The 25,603-nt window shown below is 56.0% G+C and overlaps 1 protein-coding gene and 1 long non-coding RNA gene across 7 annotated transcripts in view; one reads left to right on the top strand and one right to left on the bottom strand.

Moving 5' to 3' along the window:
- Positions 1-1,615: 1,615 nt before the first annotated feature.
- On the top strand, positions 1,616-14,716 carry LOC142021283 (uncharacterized). Of its 4 annotated transcripts, XR_012647651.1 has the most exons (6): positions 1,616-2,614; positions 3,326-3,490; positions 4,490-4,645; positions 6,968-7,235; positions 12,318-12,540; positions 14,597-14,716. It is a non-coding gene; the product is annotated as an uncharacterized LOC142021283 (long non-coding RNA). The 4 variants fall into 4 exon arrangements; XR_012647649.1 differs by having other exon boundaries at positions 1,616-3,490; XR_012647650.1 differs by having other exon boundaries at positions 1,616-3,500.
- A 2,119-nt stretch (positions 14,717-16,835) lies between these two features.
- Positions 16,836-25,603, bottom strand: part of DIAPH1 (diaphanous related formin 1) — a 128,329-nt gene continuing 119,561 nt past the window's right edge. For 2 of the 3 annotated variants that reach the window (XM_075009906.1, XM_075009908.1), the window contains exon 27: positions 16,836-16,999. In XM_075009906.1, coding sequence (XP_074866007.1) covers positions 16,836-16,999 — 164 coding nt within the window. Of the gene's footprint in view, positions 17,000-19,233; positions 19,281-25,603 lie in introns of all 3 variants that reach the window. The other variant, XM_075009907.1, reaches the window with a different exon arrangement.

Below are 25,603 nucleotides of genomic sequence, written 5' to 3'. Positions count from 1 at the left end.
CGAATTGCACAGTGCACTCGACCCCATGTCTGCTGCAGCCGGCGTCCAGGTGTCTCCTGGCTGGGCTGACAGCGGCCGAAGCACCAGGCGCTGAGCCACCTTAAGACAATCGCTCGGCTCGGCTTGTATTGAGGAAACGTCCCTGGCCTGGCTCATCCTTGGCCGGCTCCAAACTCTCAGTGTCATTTACAACCAAGGTGTAAGAACCACTCCCCCCGCCCCTCCCCCCAGCACTGACCACCTTGCAGGGCCACTGAGTTAGTTCGCCCTGTTTTCGCAGGTCTCCAGTTCATGCTGCTGAAGAAGGGTCATCATGGCCCACATCATCTTCTCCTGCTGCTTCCCCCACTAGCTGCCAGGGCCCTGGTGGGCAGCAAGCCTGCAGGAGCTAGCAAAAGCCAGGCCAGACCAGACCCGCCCTGCCTGTGGAGGGCCTGGCAGGGCTATTTCCCTTCCACCCAGTGCACAAGGCAAGCAAACAGGGGCCCTCGGGGGCTGCCTGAGGCCCTGAGCAATTGTTGAGTCTGTTTGTGGCCACGGCCGGGCCGGGTGACCCCAGGCCCGTGGGCTCACTGACTTGGCCAAAGCGGTTCCCCCTCTTTCTGGGAGGGAACGGGACCCACCTGGTACACCCCAGGCATGGAAGCTGCCCCCGTGTGGCTTGGTTGCTCCCAGCCACTGGTTCTGTGCGACAGGGCTGAGCTTCGAAGCGGGCATGTGGCCACCCTTGTGCAGCTGTGCCCCAGCCATAGCCGTGAGCACAGCCACAGCTCCGGCCAGGGCCACCCCCAGGCTGCCCTCGGAACAGGCAGCAATGGCCAGTGGCTTTCCCGAGCCCCAGCAAGCAGCCTGAGCCAGCCCTGCCCTGCGGCCGGAGACATGAGCCTGGTTCCGCAGCAGCTGTGGCAGCTCAGGCTGCCTTGGGGCGGGGGGTGCCGGACCAGGTGCTTCCCTGACTCACAGGCAGTGGGCTTGGTACCAGGCTGGGCTCATGTACAGTACTTAAGGGCTCCCCCTCCCTGGGTCCCCGTCTGAGGCACTCTACCAGTTACAGCCGCAGGCCTGAGTGCCTGGGTCCTGCCTCCCAGGGGATTTTAGGCCCCTGCCCAGCCTATGGCACCAGTGGCCCCACTGACTCTGAAATACAGCCCTTGGCACCAGCTGGCCCAGTGGCTCAGAGCCCCAGCATAAGCAGTGGCCTAGGGCCCTGGAGCAGGCCTTCCTTGGCCAAGTCCGGCTTCAGGGCCGGGCCTTGGCCCCACGAAAGCCTCAGGCCACCCTAGGCCACAGACACCAGGGAGCTCTTAGGGGTGTGACTGTCCCCGCTGGCCCGGTTGGAAGCCTGGGTTTTATCCTCAGAGCCGGCAGGGGCAGGGGCAGGGGCAGCGGGCCTCGCCAGCAGTGAAGGCGAGAGGAAAGGAATGGCCCTCCAAGTCCCAAGTCCCAAAGGGCTGGGCTCCCACTCAGCGTCCCCCCCCGGTTTTCTAAAACTCTCGACCATCACAGGAGATCTCGGGAAGTTGGGAATCGGGTCACCTGCGCTCTGGGCCAGAGGGGTGAGGGGCTGGGGGGGCGGGGGAGGTGTGTTCCAGGCACATGAGGAACCTGCATTGGCCAGTCCCCTGCCCCAGGCTGGGTTGGGCTGCAGCCTTAGGAGTGAGGCGTGTGGTGCGAAGGGGGTGCCATGATGAAGCAAGTTCTTGCAGGCTATTCAGCTGGGACAGCTCATGCTGCAGTTTGGCGCCACCTGATCAAGCCAAGCGCTCGACTAGTACCCCTCAAAGCTGTGTAAGGCAGCCACATGGCCTTCCAGGCGCATGTTTGCTCATCTCCTGCAGGAGCAATGGTCCTTCGAGATGTGCAGCCCCCTGGGTGCTCCATGCTGGGTGGCAGTGCCTCCTCACACGTGTGCTTGGGGATTTGTCCACAGCGGTGGCTTCCCACGCCACGCACGCGCAGGAGTGCCCTTGTGCTCGCTGGGCCAGGCAGGGCGGGCTCCTCCCGGCCTTCGCTACTTGACAAATACAGCAGGGGAGGAAGTGGTGCACCCACGGGGACACGCAGCTCAAAGCACCAGCATCGCTGCACCAGGTGAGTAACGCCCCTCTCTGAGTAGTGGCCCTGTGGGTGCCCTACTCTAGGTGACTATAAAGCTGTAGCTGTAGCATGGAGCTGGGTTTGGCGCTCAGTCACTACCACAGCAGGCCATACAGCTTGGCCCCCTCGAGCAAAAGCGGCAAGGTTAGCTGGGAGAGTGCAGTGCTGAGCACACGTTACTGGGAGACCATGTGGCCACCTTACAACTGCCCGTAAGGGGCACTTTCTTGAGGGAGGCAGTAGTGGAAGACACGGCCTGGGGGTTGAGTAGGCCGTGACGGTGCCCACCAGCTCTCTACGGCAAAGTGCACAGCAGGTGTGGACACGGGGAACCCCACTTGGAAAGTCACTGCGATGAGATTAACAGGATTTTGGATGGTCCAAGAAGGACAGGAAAAGCAGGGAGATTCGTGGCAGGGCTTTGTACAGCAGATGTAGATGGCCAGTGCCCGGCCGACATCTAATGTGGGCCCTGCTGCATGTGCTGGCTCAGAATGCAGCTTCGGAAGAAACATAGGTAAGTGAATCGGTTCATTAATGTGAAACAGCGCGGGAACCTTGGGTAGAAACTTGGGATAAGGTCACACAGTAACTGTCTTTGGTAAAAACACTGTAGGGAGCTGTAATGGGGTTCAGGGGTCCCCAAGCGCTGCACCCCATCTGCAGGCAGGAGTGACTCTCACTCAGCAGGAGACCAGCGGGTTTATTAGCTGACAGGGCACAGCATTGTACAGAGGAGTCAGTGCAGCCGGAAGAGACAGCCAGTCCCATCCACGCTGGCGAGAGGCGGCTGTGAGGGGCCCCCTCCTTTGTCTTTCTCTCTCCCCCAGCTCAAACTAACCCCTTTCCAACTCCCAGTTCTAATTCAAACCCCTCAGGCTCCACCTCTCCCTTTGTCTGCAACCAGAGGTGTCACCTGGTTGCCTGGGTTACCCTCAGCAGGAGCCCCCCACCCTCTGTGGGCCCCTCCCCACTACATTCCATCTCTCCCCCTTCCACACCGAACTGGGTGGAGTCACTGAACCAGTGACCTGGGGTTGTTCAGTGCCCTCCCTGCATGACAGGGCATTGGCTGTGCCCTTGGTTCTTCCCTTGCTGTGTGCCACCTCCATGTCATAATCGTTCGGGGGGGGGCTTCACAGCAGGAACTTGGTATTGGCCCCTTTCATGTGATGCTGACAGGCAAGTCTTGTTGGTTCCTGTGGGTCAGTTGATCTCCCTGCTTCAGCCTCCGGTCCATCAGCCACGTTCTCACGTCGGGCAGGCAGAGCCCGTACAGCTGCTCCAGCACCATCAGATCAAACAGTTCCTCTCCGGTCTGGGACCCAACATCATCTGCCCAGCAGTCGATACAGCTGCGTCCAGCAAATGTTGGGAATTCAGTCACTGTCCAGTAAGTGAAGGTACAAATACTTTCCACCTTGGCATTTAGCCAGCCCACCCAAATGGTTGTGTGCCTCAGTTTCCCCTTCCATGCCAGACAAGAGGTTTGGAATGTTCCTTCTCATGTGAGAGGTTGCAAGTCTGGTTACAGGGGAACAACGATGACATTTCAGAATTACAAACTCCTTCAACACACAATGCTTCTACATCAATGTCAACACGTTACATGGTTCTTTTTAAAACAGGACACAGCGTCATACAGAGGAGTCAGTACAACAGGCAGAGACAGCCAGGCCAATCCATGCTGGGGAGAGAAGGCACCGAGGGGTCCCCCAAGCCAGGGCCTTGCCCCCTCCTTTGTCTCTCTCTCTCTCTCCCAGCCCAGACTAACTGCTTCCCAACTACCAGTTCCAATTCAAACCCCTCACGTTCCACCTCCCCCTTTGTCTGCAGTACAGAGGTGTCACCTGGTCACCTCAGTTACCCTCAGCAGGAGCCCCCCACCTTCTGGGAGCCCCCCCCCATCCCACTACATCATAGGAGGCTCAGCCATTAGGGCAGCTAACTCTCAATGCACCTGGCTGGTGTGATTGGCATGAAGAACAAGACCTTCATAGACAGATGAAGCCAGGAGCACATCGCCAAGGGCACGAAGGACGGCTTCATAAGGTAGCAAAGCACGTAATTAAGGTCCCAGCTAGGGACTGGAGGAGCAGACCAATGGAAAGGTGTTTTGAAGGCCCATTAAAAAGTGTTTGGTGACAGGATGGGCCAGGAATGAAAACCCCTCTTTGGGCTGGCGAAATGCTGCTGTAGCTGCAGCCTGTACCTGAACCATGCTGAGACTATGGCCCAACGCATGCAGGTGCAGAAGGTAAGCCAAAAGGCTGGGCAAAGGTGCGGTATGAAGTGGTCCCTCCAGGGAGAAAACTGACACCATTTATAAAGGTAAGACTTGCTTGTAGATTCCTGTCTGCTGTTGATGAGGCTTCTCCTTACTCCCTCACAGCATGTGGTTTTGGCATTGTGGAGCCATGAAGCAGCCATGTGTGGACATGCAGTTTGAGGGGACTGCAATACAGCGCGTGGCTGAAGTCCCAAGAGAGAAGGTTGTGGCGAGGGGGTAATGGATAAGGAGCCACTACTGCCACCTGAAAGAAGCCAGGTACCAAGTCTGACTGGGCCAAGCCGGGGCTACTAGGATCATGAGGGCTTGGTCTTGTCTGACCTCGAGTAACACGTTGTAAATTAGTGGAATGGGTGTGGGGGGGATGCGTACAGCAGGTATGCGCTCCACATGCTGGTAAAGGCATCTCCGAGGGAGTGCCTCCCAAACCCTGCTCCGGAACAGTGTCGGTGGCATCTTGTGCTGGTCCTGGGGGCAAACAGATCTACGTTAGGGTAGCCCCACAGTTGGGGCACCTGGTTGAGGGCAGCTGTGTCAGTTTCCCATTTGGGATGGTTGGTGAATGAGCGACAGAGTATCGGCCATCAGGTTCAGAACTCTAGGAAGACCCATAGCTGTGGGACTGACCCGGTGTCGCATGCACCATGTTCACAGCTTTATTGATTCTCCACTGAGGGGTGGTGAATGAACTCCCTCATGGCAGTGGACGTAATAGGGGCAAGTGGTGTAGTTAGTAAGGATGTCGACTGAGTTGCTGGACAGGAGCCACTGAAAATATTTGCAGACTGCTTGGAGTTCTGGTGAACGACCTGCCTTGCACTGTGTGATGCCCATGGCGCACTCCCCAGCCGAGGAGAGAGGCGTCTGTGGTGAGAGTGACCGATGGTGGTGGTTGATGAAAAGGAATGCCAGTAAGGATGCTGCCTGGGCAGGTCTCACTGAAGAAAAGCGAGGCCCTGTGGAGGGAGAGCTGCTGTCTTCAAGAGCGGGTCCCTGGCCGGAGCATAACATGAGGCCAGCCAGGATTGGAGGCAGTGCACGTGGAGCCTGGCTAGCTACACCAACTGGCCCACCCGGCCCCGCAGTGCTAGGTAGGCATGGAGAGTAGTGGTGGGCGAGAGATGTGCTGCCTGAATGAGATTGCACAGGGTGCGAAACCTTCGGAAAGGCAGGGTCGCTGTAGTGGGGAGGGTGTCCATGCGCACTCCTATGAACGTCAGAACCTGCGCAGGATGGATTGCAGACTTCAGGTAGTTGATATGAAAGCCCAGGCTGAACAAGGGACATGTGGCGATGTGCGTCATGCTTGGGGAGCAACGGTCCCTTTCTGAGGCAGTCATCCAGGTAAGGGAAAATAACGACCCCCTGACAATGAAGATGAGAGGCCACAACTGCCAGGGTTTTGGAAGAGTGTTCGTGGTGCAGTGGGAAGACCTGATACTGGTAGTGAGAACTTCCCACCGTGAAGCAAAGGAAGCATCTGTGAGCTGGACGGATGGTGAAAAGAAAACAGGCATTTTACAGGGCGAGAGCTGAGGGGCAATTGTTCTTGTCCAGGCCCGGAATAATGGTAGCCAGGGTCACTATCCTGAAACAGCTGCAAAGTCCATCCTTGTTGAGGCGTCTGAGGTCTAAAACGGGTCTCCATCCACCACTCTTCTTCTGGGTGAGGAAGTAAGTGGAGTAAAACCCCCTGCCCTGGAATTCCTTGGGGACAGGCTTGACCACCCCCCACACGAAGGAGGTGCTGGACCTCCTGGTCGAGGAAATTCTTGTGAGCGGGGGGCCCTGAAGAGGGAGGGGATAATGAGGTGGGTAGGGGGCATAGAAGTGAAGGGGATGGCGTATCCTTGCACCACCATTTCCAGCACCCACTGATGTAGAAAAAGGCAGAGATGGTGGCAAAATGATTGTGTGATGCCCTGTTGGAAACGCTGGATCAGACTCGTGACCACAACCGCAAAACTGCTGTTTGGAAGGCTGCGGGGGAGGCGCCAAGGGTTGTTGGCTCTGATGTGACCTGCCAGAGCATTGGCACTGCAGTTCGTGCTTCTGATGCTGATTGAATTGGGTTTGTTGGTGGGACTGCTGGAACTGGTCCTGAGGGCGCTGGTATGGGGAATAGCGAGCCCCCCTTTAACCGGGGTGCATACATCCCTGGGGTGCGTAATGTCGTCATGGAGGCTTTCACTGAGTGGAGGACGTCACCTGTCTTTTCCACAAAAAATATTGGCAGTCAAATGGCAGAGCTTTGACTTTCTGCTGTAGCTCCTTTGACACTCCAAGGGGATGAGCCATGAAGTGCGGCACATAACAACTGCCGACGGGCTGCTGTCTTGGCTATATCCATGGCCGACTACATGGCCATGCTAGCAATGGAGTGGCCCCCTTTGATAACACTGGATAGTAGCTGATATTGATGGTTGAGTAACGCCAGAACCAGCTTCTGAAGCTTGGAATAGTTCTGAAAATCATGATTCACCAACATGGCTGTGTAGTTAGCTGCACAAAAGCTGCCAGAGGAACAAACCTTTCAGCCCAAGCTATGCCATTTTCTGCTGTTTTTATCTTGGTGTGCAGTGGAAAGACTGGGTCTTGTTGAGGACTGCATCCACCACTAGCAAGTTGGGAGCTGGAGGGTTAAGCAGAAATTCAGCATCCCTGAAAGCTACAAAGTATATATCATCAGCCCGCTTTGGGGTAGAACAATAGATGCCAGGATTTGCCACAGGACCGTGGCAGGGTCCAGGATGGCCTCATCCATGGGCAATGCTAGACGGAAGATGGGCTGTCTGCAGAGTTCTACCCCCTCCGCATCTCCTGTGGGTTTGGTGAAGTTAACACACAGGTAAGTTGGATTAAAGTAACTGAGTTTTTATTTACCACCACAAACCAAACTAGGACTCCCTATAGCAAGAATAATGGCTCAGTTGTTCGCTTAGACCTGGCCCTTACACAAGGACCAAGAGTAGACAGAGAAAGACTCTCCCATATCCTGGGTGATGTGAGGACACAGGGCCTGCACACCAGGGATGTGGATCTCTTCAGTGTCCTGCCTTCTGCATGCAGTGAGCGGACCTGCTGATGTGCTCTGTGCATGCAGGTAAGAGACAGGATCCCTCTGGCGTTCTTTCCTCTGGGCAGGCTGGCACGCTGTGGGAGGATCTCTCTCTCACTGGGATGAACTGCCAGTGCAGCATCCAGCAAGACAGCGCCTTGTCACATCACATGACACTCCATGTTCCCTCCTTGTTCCTGTTTGGCACCAAAAGCCTGGAGAAGACCCCCTGGAGGGCACCAACACGGAGGCCAGGCTGTTCTTTTCACAACCAAGCTGACTGCCAAAACGATGGTCAGAATCAAACTAACAGCAACCGGTTTTTTTCGAACAGAAGGCCTGCTGCAGGACATAGGGAGAACCACAGAATCACAGGGCTGGAAGGGCCCTCAGGAGGTCATATAGTCCAGAAGCAGGATCAATCCCCGCCCCCACTAAGTCATTCCAGCCAGGACCTTGTGAAGCCAGGACTTAAAAACCTCGAGGGATAGCGATTCCACCATCTCTCTAGGCAACACATTCTATTGCTTCACCACCTCCTGGTGAAGTAGTTTTTCCTAATATCCATCCTACACCTCTCCCTCTTCAACTTCAGAGCATTGCTCCTTGTTCTGCCATCTGACACCGCTGAGAACAGTTTTCTCTCCATCCTCTTTAGAGCTCCCTTCAGGAAGTTAGGGGTGATTTAACAGCAGCCTTCATGTCTTCTCTTCTGTAAACTAAACAAGCCCAGATCCCTCAGCCTCTCCTCATAGGTCTTTTGCTCCAGCCCCTTTGTCATTTTTGTTGCCCTTCACTAAAGCTGCTCCAGCACATCCACATCCTTTCTATGCTGGGAGGCCCAAAACCGGACACAATATTCAAGATGTGGCCTCACCAGTGCTGAACAGAGGGGAATAACTTCTCTGGATCTGCTCGAAATGCTCCTCCTAATACACCCCAGTATGGCATTAGCTTTCTTGACTACAAGGGCCCACTGTTTACTCATATCCAGCCTTTCATCCACCATAACCCCTAGGTCCCTTTCCATCGTACTGCTGCTGAGGCAGTTGGACCCCAGCCTATAACAATGCTTGGGATTCTTCCGCCCCCCCCCCCCCCCCCCGGAGCAGGACTCTACACTTCTCCTTGTTGAACCACATCAGATTTCTTTTGGCCCAGTCCTCCAATTTATCCAGGTCACACTGGATTATCTCTCTACCCTCCACCACATCTACCTCTCCCCCCTAGTTTTGTGTCATCTCATCCAGGTTATTAATAAAGATGTTGAATAACATCGGCCCCAGAACTGAGCCTTGCGGCGCTCCAATTGAAACCGACCGCCATCCAGATATTGAGCCATTGAGCACTACCTGTTGGGCCTGACCATCAAGCCAGCTTTCTATCCATTTTATAGTCCAAGGATCCCATCCATATTTCCTTAACTGATGGACAAGAATGTTGTGGGAGACCATATCAAAAGCCTTGCTGAAGTCAAGGTATATCGCATCCACTGACTTCCCCATGTCCACAGAGCTTTTTACCTCATCATAGAAGCTGATCAGATTGGTCAGGCAGGACTTGCCCCTGGTGAAGCCATGTTGGCTAGTTTTGATCACTTTCCCCTCTTCCAAGTGCTCCAAAATGGATTCCTTAAGGAGTTCCCTCCATTATTTTCCCAGGGATTGAGGTAAGGCTGACCAGTCTATAGTTCTCTGGATTGGCCTCCTTTTGTTTTTTAAAGGTGGGCACTGCATTTGCCTTCTTCCAGTCACCTGGTATCTCCCTCGAGCTACAAGAGTCTTCAAAGCTAATGGCCAAAGGTTCAAGCAATGACCTCTGCCAATTCCCTCAGTACCCTGGGGTGCATTAAATCCAGACCCATGGATTTTTGTACATCTAGTTTTTCTAGATATCTCAGAACTTGTTCCTTCCCCACGGATGGCTGCCCTCCACCTTCCCATACTGCATTGTCTAGGACCGTCATGGGGAAGTTGACTTTGTCTGTGGAGACTGAGGCAAAAAAAGCCTTGAGTACTTCAGCTTTTCCTGCATCATCTGTCACTAGGTTACCTCCCTCATCCAGTAACAGCCCTGCATCTTCCCTGATAACCCGTTTATTGTTCACATGCCTGTAGAAACCCTTCTTGTTACTCTTCACATCCCTTGCCAGCTGCAGTTCCAATTGTGCTTTCGCGTTCCTGATTACTCCCCAGCATTCTCCAGCCGTATGTTTATACTCTTCCTTAGTCATCTGTCCACGTTTCCATTTCTTGTATGCATCCTTTTTTGTGTTTCAGCTGACTAAGGATTTCCCTGTTAAGCCAAGCTGTGTTTGCATTTCTTATTATGCAGTGGGATGGTTTGTTCTTGTGCTTTCAGTACGACTTCTCTTGAACTCTTTTCCCCTTCATGTTTGTTTCCCAAGGGATCCCGCCCATCAGTTCTGCAAGGGAGTCAAAGTCTGCTCTTCTGAAATCAAGGGTCTGTATGTTACTGCTCACCTTTCTTCCTTTTTTCTGGATCCTCAAATCTATGATCTCATGATTGCTGAAGCCCAGATTTCCTCCCACTTTTATATCTCCTACTAGTTCTTCCCTCTTTGTGAGCAGCAGGTCAAGTTGTGCATGGCCCCTGGTTGGTTCCTTCAGCACTTGTACCATGAAGTTATCCCCAACATTCTCCAAAAACTTCCTGGATTGTCTGTGTGCTGATGTATTGGTCTCCCAACAAGTGTCCGGGTGATTGAAGTCTCCCATGAGAGCCAAGGCCTGTGATTTGGAAACTTCACTTAGCTGCCTGAAGAAAACCTCATCTACCTGATCTGGTGGTCTATAGCAGACACCAACTACAACATCACCTCTGTTACTTCTGCCTCTGAGCTTAACCCAACAACACTCAGCTGGATTTTCTCCTTCCTCATACTGAAGTAATGAGCTATCATGCTGCAAAGTGCAACTCCTCCTCTCCTTCCTATGCAGTTTTTCCCTTCCATGACTGCTCTTGTTATATGAATTGTCCCACCAAGTCTGTTATTCCAACCACCTCATACTTTGACAGTGGCAGGGCCCCTAATCCTTCCTGTTTGTTCCCAGGCTTCTGGCATTTATGTATAAGCATCTTAGAGAAGGGGCTGATGGGCCCACTTTCTCCTCACAGGAAACCTGCTTGATTATTCCCTTCTTCTTCCCCACTTACCTTGGGGCTTGTGTCACCTTCCTCTGATGAAAGAGCATATGGAGATACCCATCTCCTAGCACTGGAAGGGACCGGGGAGGTCATTTAGTCTAGTCCCCTGCCCTCTTGGCAGGACCAGGCACCATCCCTGACATCTATTTGCCCCCATCCCTAAATAGCCTCCTTGAGGCTTGAACTCACAACCTTGGGACTGAGCTATCCCTCCTCTGCCACCTGTTCAAGGCTGTTCTTGGTGTTGCATGGAGCAGCTGCAGGTGGTGAAACATCACATCTGGACCCAGGAAAAGAGTAGCGGCTGCCAGACTGCAGCACAGTGTGGGCTGGTGTGTGTGGGACGAGCAGCGGCGGCTGAACTTTCGGATGCACACGGCCATGTTCCTGGCCCCAGCCATTCGGCGCGGACACCAAACAAGAGCAGCACTCAGCAGCAATTGCACCATGGACACTTGCAAACCGAGCGAGCGGGAAACCCACAGTCAGGGCTGGTGCCATGCGCTGAGCTGGAGCCAGAGGGGAAGAAGCCAAGCTGGGGACAGGAGGGGGGTTCTCTTGGCAGGGGATGCGGGGGCTTGTCGCTCTGTTGGAGGGAGGGGGACAGAGGGCCTGCTGATTGGGGTGTCCTGGGATCCAGAACTCCTGCCCTCTTGCTGTTCAGCTGTATGAAGCTGCATCGCCTGGTTGGCGGAGGATGCTTATGGGTCTGTTCCAGTCTCTAGTGCCATCCAGCTCCAAGAAACCCGATAGCCCTGTTAAGTCCTTCTACCTGCTGATGTCATGTGTGGGGGATGCCTGGGCCAGGACTGCCCTAAGAGACGTGGGGCCTGGGGTAATGCCTCCCCAACACCTCAGGGACAGCAATTCAGAATGGCCTGGGGCTCTGACCACCACCACCCAGGTCCCTTTAAATCACTGCTGTGGTGCACTCCAGGCAGCTCTCAGGGCTGCCTGGGGTGGGGGAGGCATGGTGTGCTCCTGGCAGTGCTGCAGGCTGGCTACCTCCCAGCCCTGCCCCTGCTGCCCAAGGCCCCACCCTTTCTGGGAGCAGGGAGCTGCTCATCCCAGTTTGCCCAGGTGCCCAGCCAGGCTGTCCACACCTGGCTGTCTAGAAGTCCCTGCAGGAGCAAAGTTCCTCTTGCAGAGGCCTCCCCCCCTGCAAGTCCCAATGTGCTCTCCCTCCTGTAGCTGGGCTCTTAGGAGCTGCACCCTGGGGACTCTCCCAGCATCCTTCAGGGGATGTGGGGCCCAGAAGTTCCCTGTGCTGTTCATGAAGAAAGTTAGCTGCTTTGGCCAATCCCTGCTGGAATGAGAGCCCCTGCAGCCAGGGAGCAGCACACAGTGGCTGAGCAGAACTCCCAGGCAATCTCATGCCAGACCAAGCAAGACCGATAATCTGGAACTAAGCTGGGGACAATCGCTACCATCCTGGGCCACATTTTGCAATAAGGTTTCCTCCCTTCCCCGAGCCTGTCAGTTCAACATAAACCAGGCCTCAGACCTGGCCTTGTCCCACGGCACAAAGGAGCCAGAATTCACCCAGACAAGAAACAGCACTGGCTGCTCCCCAGACCCTCCCAGCAGCTGGACTGTTCCCACACCTGGATTCACTCCTCTGGGCAGGAAGTGGATCTGGTTTAGGGCTCCAGGAAGCGAAGGGTTGTTTATTTTAGCTCTTTCCTGCTTCTCCTATTTCATCAGGACAAAGAGAACCTTGATCAAGGCTGGAGACAGTTGGCGGGGGGGTTGCCTGGACCACTCCCCTCCAGGGGAAGCCTTCAGAGCCTGAGGGATGACAGAGACCCTTGCACACCCCCCAGACTGACACAGCTGGCCCAGCCATGAGTGCTGCCCAGTCAGTAACTGTTCGTAGGCAGAAGTGCTTGGGAGGCGACATCATAGAGCCGTGCGACTGTTGACATTGGTAAGAGCAGTGACCTAGGGAAGCGTCTGCTTTCCCTTGCAATTGCAGCTCCTGGGGTGAGCCGGGGGAGCCCAGCTGTGACCAGTCTTCTTTTAGACCAGCAGCAAGATTTTGTCAGAGCTCTGCTGAGTTCTCTCTGGCAGTGCCTAGCGCAGGGCCTGGACCGCCCACCCTCCTGCTTATGCTCATCCCTCAGAGAAAAAGTCGGAATGAAACCAAGGGACTGCTGCAGGGACAAGAGGCCCCAGCGGTGCCATTCTCTGTGGTGGGTAGAAGAGGAAAGGGATGAGCCCAACTAGCCCTCAGCAGGGGCACAGAGAGGCTGTGCTGAGATGCAGGGAAGTGGGCTGAAAGGAACCAGTAACATGCTGGCTCGCGGCAGGCCCCAGAGGGCAGCGGGGGCGGTTTGCAATGTACCAGGGCATCTCCCCTTTCCCTCCCACCAGGCTGCAGCACCCAGCAGCCAGTGAACCTGGGAACTGAGAAGTCGCCGTGATTGGCCTCGGACACACGGGAGGATGACGGACAGGGAGTGCTGGGCTGAGGTCACTGGAAGGAGCAGGGCAGGCCAAGCTAGACCAGTCTAAGCCTTGAGAGAGGCAGTCCGGTGTAACTCAGCCCAGGCTCTGCACAAGCCTCCACCCTCCTCCTATGAGCCAGGACCTTCTGTTGGGATCAAACAGCACTTTGGAAAGGCTGTTCCATGGCACAGCACCAGCACCCTGGGCGCAGGGAGACAAGCGGCCTGGATCCCTCTCCCCGGCCACGCTGGCTGAGGAGACTCAGTACTGCACTCCAAGCCCGAGCTGGGGCCGGTGCAGCCAGCCTTGAGCAGGCCAAGAACTCAGCCCTCCTGGTCCCTCCTCCCCACCCGGAACCCAGAGGCTGCCCACTGTGACAACTGCCCACCCCAGTTCCAGGCAGGTGGCCTGGCCTCAGTCACACCCCACCCACCCGCTGGGTGGGCAGGCAGCACAGCCCCAGCTGCCCAAGTGCTTGCTGCAGGCTGGCCTGCCCCAGCAGAAGCGCGGGAACTCAAAGCAGGCAGGAAGGAGCCTGGGTGGCGGAGGAGATGCCGGACTGTTCGGTGTGGCTCAGCTTCCCCTGCTTTCTTATACCCGAGGACAATTGTGTGGCCCACAGCCTGTGGAGAGCCAGCAAGGGGCAGCAGCTGGCTTAGTTCAGCAGCGCAGGGAACTGTGCTAGCCAAAAGGGAGAGGGGTGTGGGCATCTGCCCAAGGACACCGAAAGCTGAGGAGCTGAGTGCCTAAAGGAGACCACAAAGGGGGAACACAGGTGCAACAAGCACCCCCCCCCGCCCCGGGGAAGTTCCAGGGTGTGCGCGCACACGAGGGAGGAGACAGCCCTCGCTGCCCCCGTCCTATGCACATGGCTAGTACGCACTGAGCCCAGCTTCTGCCACCTGTCCAAACCTCCACTTGGGTCACCGAGAGAAATCAGCTCTTCTGCCCTTCTCACCACAGCCGGAGGGGTCCCTACGCTCTGGGCCTGGGACATGCATGCCCATTTTGCCAATTTAATGTAAGATGTGGAATCTCTAGTATTAACTGGATAACTTGGAGTCCCCAAACCATGCTAGAGGTGTTCAGATGATGGGGAGAGCCAGGCTGAAGGCAATGAAGACGCCGTGTTCTAGCTCCCCAGCCCTAACATACACCACGGAGGGCATCGGACTTTACAAAAACAAGAAGTCCTGTGGCACCTTATACACTAACAGATTTATAGGAGCATAAGCTTTCATGGGCAAAAATCTGCTTTGTCAGGTGCATCTCACTGGTTTTGTGGACGCAGATTAACACAGCTACCCCTCTGCCTTTACAGCACGTCCTGCTTTAGAGAGGCCCAGCACTCTCAGGCAGGGGTTCATTCTATTCCTAGGGGAATCCCATTAGACTGAACAGATGGTCAAGAGCCCGGGGTCTTGACGTCCAGGTCTACCCTGTATCCAACTCTGCACTGCTGCCACAGAATGCATAGAGAACAAGTCACAAGCATCTTTTTGTACTCAAAATAATTTTTATTTTTCCATTTTTAGCTCAGATAAAGACGCGCTCATGTGCTGTGAAATCATGCAGCTGCCAGACCGTCATCCAGCCACTGATGCAAAACTACAAAAGGCAACTCTCAGGACGTCAGTGAACAATAAACGATTTTGGGCAACTTTCCACTGCTCTGCTCCTGGAGGCTGGTGGGCACTTCTCTAGTTGCCTTTCATCTCTCTGGTTCAATCGTTACCTTTGTATCCAGCTGCTGGGCATTTGCCCCGGCAAGGCGACCTGTCCCGCCAGGGTTACTCTGCAATGCCCATGCTCAACACCTTGGACTATTCCAGCTGCAGCCCCACAACTGTTATCAGAGAGTGAATGGGCCAGAGGTCCGACAAGCAGGTGACAGCAGTCACTCTCTTTCAGACTCATGAATAGGTATGTCCCGGTGACCCCAGCAAGCCCTGGGGCTGGCTGCACCTGCAGCTGGAAAGCTGCCCTGCTCTCAGGCTGACACACACATCGGAGCGCACAGGGTTTGGGGCACTACTGCTGGACAGCTGCCCACTCAGGCCAGAGCTCCCAGGTGCAACAGTGGCCAAGTCACACACCTGTCCCAGTCCCACGTGGGCCTTTGCAGTCGCTCCCTCCCTCAGACCACGTCACACATGTGGCTCATTACATGACATTAGAACAGCAGCACCTCCTCACACAGAGGCCCAAGGCTGGGTGGAGCGATGTGCATTCCCAGCTACTGCACCAACACACACCACCCTAAGGCAGGGCACAGGGCTGCTCTCACACCCTTCAGCCCTCTGGCTCCCAGGCTCCCTGGCCAGGTGGGAGCAGGCGTGCTAGCAGCCACCAGAACCATAGCTGCTAACTGGTCTCAGAGGCCATCCCGTCCCTGGGAGAGGGCAGACACGAGCAGGCGTGCTGGGGCAGCGCTCTGCCCCTGGGGATGGCACCTAGCAGGCAGCCCAGACCCTGGGGAGGACCATGGGAGAACACCATGCAGGAGACGGGCAGGCATCCCCTCTGGCCCACAGCGGACAGGGCCAGGCATTCAGTGCAGGGCGGCAATTCCACAAACATGCAAATGTTTCAGATATGTTTATCTTACATTCAAATTTCCTTTTAAAACAAAATCTGATACAAAAATAGATAAATTTAGGAAGTGATTTCTTAGCCAAAGGGGGGCTCCACCCAGCTGTTGCCTTGGCAAGGCAGGAAGGGAGTTCCCCGGCATGGCACAACTCAACAGCTGAAGCAAGCAGCACACGCTGCAGCCAAGAGGGACCTGCCACACAAGACTGTGCCTGCTGTCCCAGTGGAGAGTCCTGTGCAGACGGAAGGGCAGCCTGGGCTGCCTTTGAGCAGATGCCGCTGGGGCTGCCGGCAACACTTTCACTCGGGCATGTGACGCTGCGTGGGAGCGGTCCCAACCTCAGCCCACTTAGTAAAACACAACAACACACTTAACCTTTACTCCTAAGCTCCAAAGCACGCAGAGGCAGCTACTGCCCCCAAAGCAGCTTCCTGCCCCCAAACAAACTCTCTTCTCTTCCTGTTGGGTCATCACTGTTCTATCATGTCCTCAACGGCAGGAAGAGCTCTGCTAAGGGGATGCTAGCAATAAATAGAGCAAGCAGAAGGAGAGCAACGCGAAGGGCAGGAAGGCAGCAGGTCCTAGGCAAGGGCCTCGCCTAGAGAGACCCTCTCTCTCCTGGCACATGGACAAGCTACAGCAGTTGGTGATGTAGAAGCCCAGCGACATTGACCTACAAGGTTTCCTCCCACATACGGGAGATAAGGGAGTGGGCTGGGAACCTTGAATGCTGCTGGAGGAGAGACAGTCTGGTCCAGCAGCACCCCCAGAGTCACAAACTAAAGGAATCTGGGTTAAGGCAGCTTGGAACGTGCTGTAGGGCTGTGTCTGGCTGAGGCCTCACCTCTCTGCCCACGCCCCTTTTCTCCCAGTACGTGCTACCTTCCCACCCTGCAGGGAAGCGCGAGCTAGGCCAGTGTGTCTCCCTTGCTCCGAGCACGGTTCACATCCAGGTAAAGCTTTCTGCTTTACCATTTGAGAGGCAGACAGCCTGAAGCCTGGAGACGAGATACAGAACAATGGCCATAAGGCCAAGCTGGCACAAGCAGCCCTACCAGCGAGAAGGAAATCAGACTGCCCCTCAGACCCATGCACGAAGATTGCAAAGTGACCCAGTGTATTCTGCTTCCTCTGTAAAACTCTTCCAGTCCTGCAGGCTTCGGCCCAGCTGGGGCCCAGGCCTAGCTTGAACGGCTGATCATCTCCATGCTGTCGTCATGGGCCCCACCATCCAGCGCTGCCTCGCTGCTCTTCAGTGCCTGGCTTGGTGCTGCACTCAGCGCATCGTCTTTCATCAGCTCCGAGGCTAGCAGTGTGGTGACAGCACAGCCGGCTTTTCTCTTTGCTGCAAGAGAAAGGACTGTCAGAAGTAGCCCAGAGAGACCCTCGCGCAAGCTCTCAGCCCTCCAGCGCCGGCTGCTCCAGGCACGGGGGCTGATGATGTGACACAGCCCCCCCAGCGCTGGTCAATGCTCCTGAAGGCCATGGGCCACTCAGCATGCAGCACCGGAAAGCCAGGGAGACCAAGAAGCGAAGAGAACCGGTGAAAGGCTCCAGGCCTGAGCTCAGACGGAACACCATGCTCCAAGCTTTGTCAGGCTCACGCCTGAGCTCAGCCAGGCAAACCGCCTCGAGTTAGGACAAACTGTGCCCTGCCAGGGGCTCCCACAGGCTGCAGGGAGGGAGTGGCTGTGGCTGTGGCTGGGGAACAGTGCACCACAAACACCACCGACAAGCAAGTCCAGGCAGCCATACGCAGGCCGGCTTGCTCACCAGTGGTGCACACCCAGCAAGACTGTGGAACTCCTGCCATCAGACGCCCTCACGCGGGCTGTGCTCTTGCATGCAATCAAGCAGACACACTGACACACACACACATGCTGTGCTCCATCCACAGGCACCTTCTCAGGCCTGACTGCCCAGGAGGAAGGTTTCAGAAGGAGAACGTATCCGGGGATGCACACGGGACACAAAGCAGCAGCTGCTGAGCTGCCCTGGCACTCCACCACCAGAGTTAACACTGCACAAGACAGAGAAAATAAAGCGACTTTGAACGAGCAGCGTCCCATGCAGCCGCCAGCAACTGGGTTCCAAACACCAAGACCAAATAAACACCCAGCAGCATGCAAAGGAGCCATGCAAGCACCATACAGACAGACCTACCGCTCCCCACTGGAAACTCCTCACACATGGCTTATCCCTTTCTTAGCAGGAAACACCTATCCTCAGTACAAGGCTCATGCCTGCGACACCCACCCCAGGCCCAGGCCTGCACCTCGGTTCTAGCCCCCTCTCCTCTACAGCCCCACGGGGCTGCCCCCTAACAGCGCCTCTGGCCCAGGACCCCCACTGCCCTGCCTGCACCACCCCTCCCTGTCAGATTTCGTCAGCCCACGCCCACCCCGGGGCTGAAAGCTATCCTGTGCCTCTGCCTGCACCCCAATCCTAGTCACTGAACTTTGTCACACGCCTCCAACCTGTGCCCACCCCTCCCTGAGACCCTCTCCTCTCCACTCCCCGCACCACGTCCATGCTCTTGTGTACGCGGCCCTTCAAGCCAACACCTGTGTTCCAGTTCTGCTGCTTACCCCCATCACAGCCTCTCCCTGCCCACGTCCACATCCCCTGCAGTCTGCTGCCACCCCCAGTCCCTTCCGATCACAGGGAAAGCACAGACCCCGTGCCCGGCCTAAAGCTTTTTGCTCAATGGCTTACCCCAGGTACACACTTCCCAGGCCTTTCCACCAGTCCCTTCGCAGGGGCACACTTGGGCTGCACTGCACCCTGGTCCGGGCTAGGCGCTTACAGCTCTCCAGGGAGTGCAAACCCACACTCCCCAGAGACGCAGCTGTACGGACCTGACACGGGGAGTAGGCAGCAGTAGGCCAATGAAGCGTTTGCCATGAGCCTAGGTGCCACCTCTCAGGTAGACAAGCCCTGAGCTCCCTGCGCCCATGGGCTAATATCCATCAGTCCCTTAGTCCACTGCCTACACCGCCATCTTACAGGCCCAAGCCCATCACACTCCCCACACCCGATCTACCTCAACACTCCATCTCAGGGAGCTCCCTCGTCCACTGCGGAAGCTTCCCATGGAGCACTGCTTTGGCTGTGCTTGGAGAGCTCCTGTGGGGGGGCAGAGAGGAAGGAGGAGAAGGGCGGCAGGGAAGGACAGACAGAGGATGCAGCTGGGGCACTCGTGTGACGGATCACTGCAGCACCACAGGCAGGAACAGAGAGGAAGGAGGAGAGAGCAAGGAAACAGCCGGCTGCAGTCAAATCTGGAGAGCCAGTGGACCTGGCGCCCCAGCTCTGTGGGCAGCCCCAGGTCCGAAAATGGAACCAGGCTGGACCGTGCTCCAGAGGGGAGCATGAAAGGACAAACTGGTGCGAGATTCAGACACGTCCCAAGTTACCATGAAAAAGGCCCATTTCAATCCACGTCTGGGATACTGCAAGGCCCACAGCCTCAGGCTGCACGTGTGTCTCAGTCTCCTCTTGTAACCCTCCCTGCCTGCGGCACACAGGGGGTCACACACACAGAGCTGGGTAGAGGAGAACAACATGCCCACGTGTTACCCGCTCAGGTGTATCCTCCTCCACTTCACAGAGTGACAGGAGAGAGTCTGGGAGAGGAAACGAGAGAGGCACTAGTCAGATCACACCAGGACCACCACTTGTGCCCCAAGCCAGAGAACAGGCTGCTCCAGGTGCCTCCCTCTGCTACAGGGCGCTCCCCAGACCTGCGGGGTCCTACACACGGCCCAAGCGAGGGCTCTGTACCTACAGTGCCTGGGCTGTGTTCGGCCAGGTCAGGCCCCCGGACGCATTTCTCGTCCCTAAACACCAAGATGGGACGTGAGGGAGCGTGTCACCCCCTAGGGACGTGGGGCTGTGCCGCAGGGCCTGGAAAGCGTGCACATGCCGTGTGTGAGGGAGCACGCGTGTGCAAGTCACTCTGCTGGGATGCCGGCCCCAGGCCTGCTGGTGGGGACAGTCCTGATACAGAACCGCCAGGCGGGGGCCTCCACTCCAGGGGCTTACAAGCCGAGTCAGACCACTCTTACCATCCCCTCCCCACCCCGCCCCGCCCCCCCAGGGGCTGCACCAGACACTGGAGAAGACTCTTCCAGCTGGAGCCTGTATGCAGGACGCTCCCTGAGACCACCTTACTTGCTCCCCCGAACCCCATGCCCATCACACACATTTTCTCCCCCCCACAGACTTGACAGGTCACCCCCCCACGCAAGCCCCAGCAGGGTCTCTCCACCACAGACTCACTACCTGCCTCTCACGCAGGTCCAGCCCCACGCCGGCTCCCCACCGCAGGTGGGTGCTCTCTTGCTCGCTCACAGGCAGCCCCCACCCCCACAACAAGCAGGCTCTCATTCTGTCTGCCCCTCAGTCACCACCCTACCGCCCACAGGTTCTCTCACACAGACCCCCAGCCCAGCAGGTTCTTTTTCACTCTGCTGCGCTGGGGCCCACCTGGCTGGCCCTCTGGATTTTACCAGCGTTCCCACCAGTCCTGCTATCGGCACAGCGCTGCTGCTGATGGCTGGGCTTAAAGTCCTAGCGAGGACAAGATTCCCGGAGCTTCGCAGGCTTCTCCCAGTGTCAGTGAAGCCTGCTTTGAGCTGCAAAGGCCTGCAGCCTGGCTGCACAGTCAGCCCAGCCCAGCCCAGCACAGCACATCCCATGCGCTGAAGTTCTCTGGGTTTCTCCCACAAGCCTCCAGGAGCACTGCAAAGGCTCAGTACAGCAGCCAGGGCCCCCAGTGCTTAGGGTCTCCAGCCATAAAAACTGGATTCTTGCTGTGGAGGAGGATGCAGACCCCAGAGACAAGCAGTGCAGTGGGGGCTGTGCAGTGAGGGCTGGCAGGGGAAGGAATCATTGCCCTTAACGAATAGATTCCCAACTTGCTCAAGGAGGAGCCTCCTTTCCTCTGCCACCACCAGCAGGGCAGTACAGACTCTAGCTAGCAAGGGGACGGGGGCTACTTCACCACCCCACATACCCAGGCTGAGCCCCCCAGTCCTGGCCAGGTCAGGTCCACTGCTGCCCCCTTGTGTTGAGACGCAGCCTGGGTGGCGTGGGCCAGCCAGCCAGACTTGCCAGGGATTCCTGACTCATTTCTTTATTCTCTTATTTCTGTCCCAAGAGCAGATGGCCTGAGCAGCATGGTGTGTACAGAAAAGGAGACCAGTTCAATCAGCCAAGCCACAATCCAACCCTGAATCATCACGTTAAAGCCATGGCTACAGGACAATTGCACAGTCATGCTGCAGGCACACTGGGCTATTGTGTGCACACATCCTGCCAACAGCAGCAGCCTGGCTCCTTTCTCAACAGGCTAGCTGGAACAATCCCCTTGCTGACCCTGGGCCTCCTCACAATGAGCCCTTGAAGCTATTACGCCGAGTCCCCAGAGGCCTGTCAGCTCTTCCATTCCTTCACATTCTAGCGAGGGGCTGCGAGCGCCTCTGAATAGACACAGCTGCCTCCCAGGGAACAGAGTCAAAGATCAGAGCTGGTGAGATTTACAGACAGTCCCTCGGCTCATCAGCTGCTGCGGTGTGTGATGGTGAGGAGCGATGTGGGGGCAGGGAATGCACTAACAGCTCTCAGTGGTGCAGGGCAGCACAGCGTATCCCAGGCAGACTGCACTGGCGGAGTAAGCAAACTTAGGGCAGAGGCAAGTGGAGAAACCAGAGAGTTGCAAATAAAACAAAGCCCAGGAAGTGACTTCCCCCAGCTACGAGCTACTCAGGAGACTGGCAGAGACGAGGTTCCAGCCTTGAGACCTCTGCAACAGGCCACCTCTAAGCCCAGAAAACCGAGCTATTCTTCACACAGCCAATACTCCACTGCCTGCTCTGGGCAGCTTTGCCACACCCAGCCCCTCACAGATTCTTCAGCAGCCACATTCGCCCCTGCTGTCTGCCATCATCAAGCTCACCATGATCACCCTGTTCTCAAGTGCCTCAACCCCATGGGGCTTTCCAGCCTGGTCTACCCTCTTCAGCATTCATTTGCCTGTGGTCTCCCCCAAAGCCCCTTGAGCTGCTATTTAAAACCCACTCCTGTCCCCTCTGATCTGAAGTCAGCTGGTTTCATAGGAACGTGTGTTCTCTTCTGCACCTCACACTCCCCCGGGAGAGTGACAAACTGCACTTCACAGGTCCCACTTACCTCCCCTTTCTCTCCAGCCCAAGACCTGGAAATCTCAGCAGGTACGTCTCAGTTGCCCTGGGCACCACACACCAATTCCTCTTCCTCTCTCATCTGCTAAGCTGCTGGACATTTGCTCTCGCAAATATCTTTGTTTTGTCCACCCGCCTGCCCCTTCTTCACTTGCCCATCTTTCAGGGGTGGGATTGCTTTCTTCTTCCTACCCCTCCCCACCTCTCTCACGCCAGGAACTTGGGGGTTTGATCACTCCTCCCTCCTCAGATGCATTCACAGCTATACACGTCTTTCTGCTTCTTGACTGTCAAAATCCCGCTCCTGCAGTTTACGCCAGGTCATTTGAGTGAAGTGCCGCAAACAGCACATGGGGAACCAAAGGCAGGATCAAAGTCTGCATGCAAACTTGTTCTCCATTACTGAGAAACACCCACTGCGGGGGAGCTGTGATGGGGTTCTGGGGTCCCCCAAGCTCTGCACCCTGTCCGCAGGCAGGAGAGTCTCTCACTCAGCAGGAAAACAGCAGGTTTATTAGCCGACAGGACACAGCATCATACAGAGGAGTCAGTACAGCAGGCAGAGACAGCCAGTCCAATCCATGTTGGGGAGAGGAGGCCCCGAGGGGCCCCCAGAGCTGGGGCCTGGCCCCCTCCTTTGTCTCTCTCTCTCTCCCAGCCCAGACTAACTGCTTCCAACTCCCAGTTCCAATTCAAACCCCTCAGGCTCCACCTCCTCCTTTGTCTGCAGTACAAAGGTGTTACCTGGTTGTCAGGGTTACCCTCAGCAGGAGCCCCACACCCTCTGTAAGCCCCTCACACACACACAGGTATCCCCCACTCCATCACATCTCTCCCCCCTTCCAGACCGAACTGAGCGGGGTCACTCAGCCAGTGACCTGGGGAAGTTCGGGGCTCTCCCCTTGTGACAGGGCATCGGCTGTACCCTCTGTTCTCCCCTCGATGTGCACCACCTCCACGTCATAGTCCTGCTGGGGGAGGCTCCAAGTCAGGAGCTTGGTCTTGGCCCTTTTCATGTGATGCAGCCGGGCAAGTCCCTTTAGTTCCCTTGGGTTGGTCGGTCTCCCTGCTTCGGCCCCGGTCCGTCAGCCACATTCTCAAGTCGGGTGGGCAGAGCCCATACAGATGCTGCAGCACCAACAGATCAAACAGGTCTTTTGTGGTCTGGGTCCTGCCCCATCTGACCACCAGCCCATACAGCTGCTCCGGCCAATGTCTGGAATTCAGTTACAGTCCAGTAAAAGAAGGTACAAATGCTTCCACCCTTGGCATTTAGCCAGACCACCACAATGGCTGTGTGCCTCAGTTTCCCCTTCCATGCCACACAATAGGTATGGAATGTTCCTCCTCATGTCAGAGGTTGCAAGACTAGTTACAGGGAACAATGGTGACATTTCAGAGTACAGATTCCTTCAACATACAACTCATGCTTCTACATCAATGTCATCATGTCACATGGCTCTTTCCAAACATTCAGTGCATGGTACAATTCTACAGCTTTTGGTAGCAGCACCCCTTGGTTACAGCAGTCAGCGTGAGTAACAGAACAACCCCATTGCAACTGCACATTTACGTTGCTCTTTGGTAGACCACAACTTTTGTGCACCATCCTTGAAAATCTGGTATTTTGGGGATAAATGGCTGAAGCCTTTCTTAGCACCATCAAGTTCTAATCTTCTCTCTTGCCCCCTGGGGTGGAAATTTGATCTCTCTGGCTGTGCCCTCCCTTCTAACAAGAGCTGGGCCATTGATGATCTCAGGGAGACGGCCCCCTCCCAGCCAGCCTGGAAATTTGCAAACCAAACTGCTTTCTGAGAGTTGTTTTGTGAGTCCCAGACGCAGAATCCACATGGAGGAATCCCTGTTTATCCCTTACTGGCCCACCAGGACCACAGCTCCTTTGTCCTTCCCCCTCCAACTACTGCCTCCCCATGGAATCAGAAGTGGAGTCCAGTATAAGAATATAAGTGTTTCCACCATCTGGAGATGGGGAATTGCTGGCCCTCTCCTGCATCCTACAGAGACTGACTGTGCAGCTGTTTTACTTGGTTCTTACAGGGCTGCTCACACTCCCTGATAGTTTTCACTTTACTTGCATCAACTTCCAGTTCCTGAGAAACTTTTACCCTGCCTGCTTTGGACCCTTGCAGAGCACAGCCAGTGGTTTCACACTCAGGCAGGTCCTGGCCATCAGGAGCTGAAACAAACTTCTCCCCAGGCAAAGGGCTGCTCTGGTGCTTACAGACAAGCACCTTTCCTGTTCACTCTCCTCCACCTCACTCCCATTTTCTGCAGTACCCACAGACAGGTCAGGAAAAGTTTCAGGGAAATTCTCTTCCTCAAGAGCTCCCCCAAACAACAGCTCATCCCTGTCTGCCTCCACAGGGGCACTGCTCCCTTGAGCCACAACCAGCTCCTGGGTTTCACCTACACCCCGGATCACTTCTGGCCCATCAGGCAGATTCCCATGTAATCCCCCTCCAGGCAGACAGCCAGTACCACGAGACAGAAGGTCAGGGTCCCTTTCCTCCCTTCTGCTACCAGCTCCTTTATCTTCATCAGTCAGCATAACTCCATTGCCCGTCTGTTCTTGTGTCCTGGCGAGAGGATGACTCTGGTAGGACAGAGCCGTCTCACCCCCTCCCAGTAACACCTCAGCATCAGGCAAAGAACAAGTACCAGAATCGTCTGGTCTCTGGGATTCCCTGATGATACTAACTGGATCAGACCGAGTTAAAGCATCATCCCCCCTGACAGACACAGAGGCAGGCCCACTTCCCATCTGGGCTCCAGCTGCCCTCAGATCCAGCTCTGGGATCTTGGCTCCATCTCGAGCCCCCACAGGCTCAGGCAAAGGATTCACTTCCCCAGAAGCAGAAGCACTTTTCTTGCACCAAGGACCAGTGTCCTTAGCAGGGACACCACTGCCCATCCCAGAGCCATTCCCTCTGCTCCAGCCCCCATGGCTGGATTCAGAGTCACACCTGGAATGCTCTTTCCTGGTGGTTCCTTCTCCAGCCACCCCAGGCTGGTGAATCTTCCTCAGACAATGGGCTAGTTTCCTCATTGGCACCTTTTCCAAATGCAGGCTCTGCTCTCTCCCCAGGCTGCTGCTGCTGCTGTTCAACACAGACAGACAATGGGAGACACTCTCTCCTTTCTCCCAGTCCCCCGGCTGGTCTCCACACACACACAGAAGGTGGAGCAGCTTCTCTCAGAGACAACTTGCCATTCCCAGTGGATCAGCTGCTTTCCTGCACAGACACACAGGCACCTTCCTCGGCCCAGGCCTGGAAAACTCTCCGCAGGTCTGTCTTGGCCACTAGTAGATGATGGGTTGGAATCGCTCCTTCCCTCCTTGAGCAGTGGCAGTCCACTTGGTTCAGAGCTCCATGCAGTCCAGGGTTCCCTGCCCCCATCCGGGCTCACCTCTGCAGGATTTTCCTTAACCCTCAGCTCTGCCACTGCACATCCACGCTGCCTTGTCCAGCTTCTTTAATCTCGATTCAGTTTCCAGGTGCTGCCACTTCACAGCGGAGTTGCTCAGCGTGGTTGCAGGCTCTCAGGCTGATGCCCTCTGCACCCCACGATTCCTGGAAGAATCCCTTCAGTGTGCCAGGCTTCTTGCGGGTCACAAGCTGCCCGGGGTTAGGCTGTAGGCCCCTCCGCCCTCTGGGACCGACTCCAACAGACTCCCAGCGGAACCCCTTCTTCAGTGCGACACCCGCTCTCAGGGACCATGAGCA

This window comes from Carettochelys insculpta, chromosome 15 (genome assembly GCF_033958435.1).
Source record: "Carettochelys insculpta isolate YL-2023 chromosome 15, ASM3395843v1, whole genome shotgun sequence".
Lineage (NCBI taxonomy): Eukaryota > Metazoa > Chordata > Testudines > Carettochelyidae > Carettochelys > Carettochelys insculpta.
This window is presented reverse-complemented; position numbering and strand designations above follow the sequence as displayed.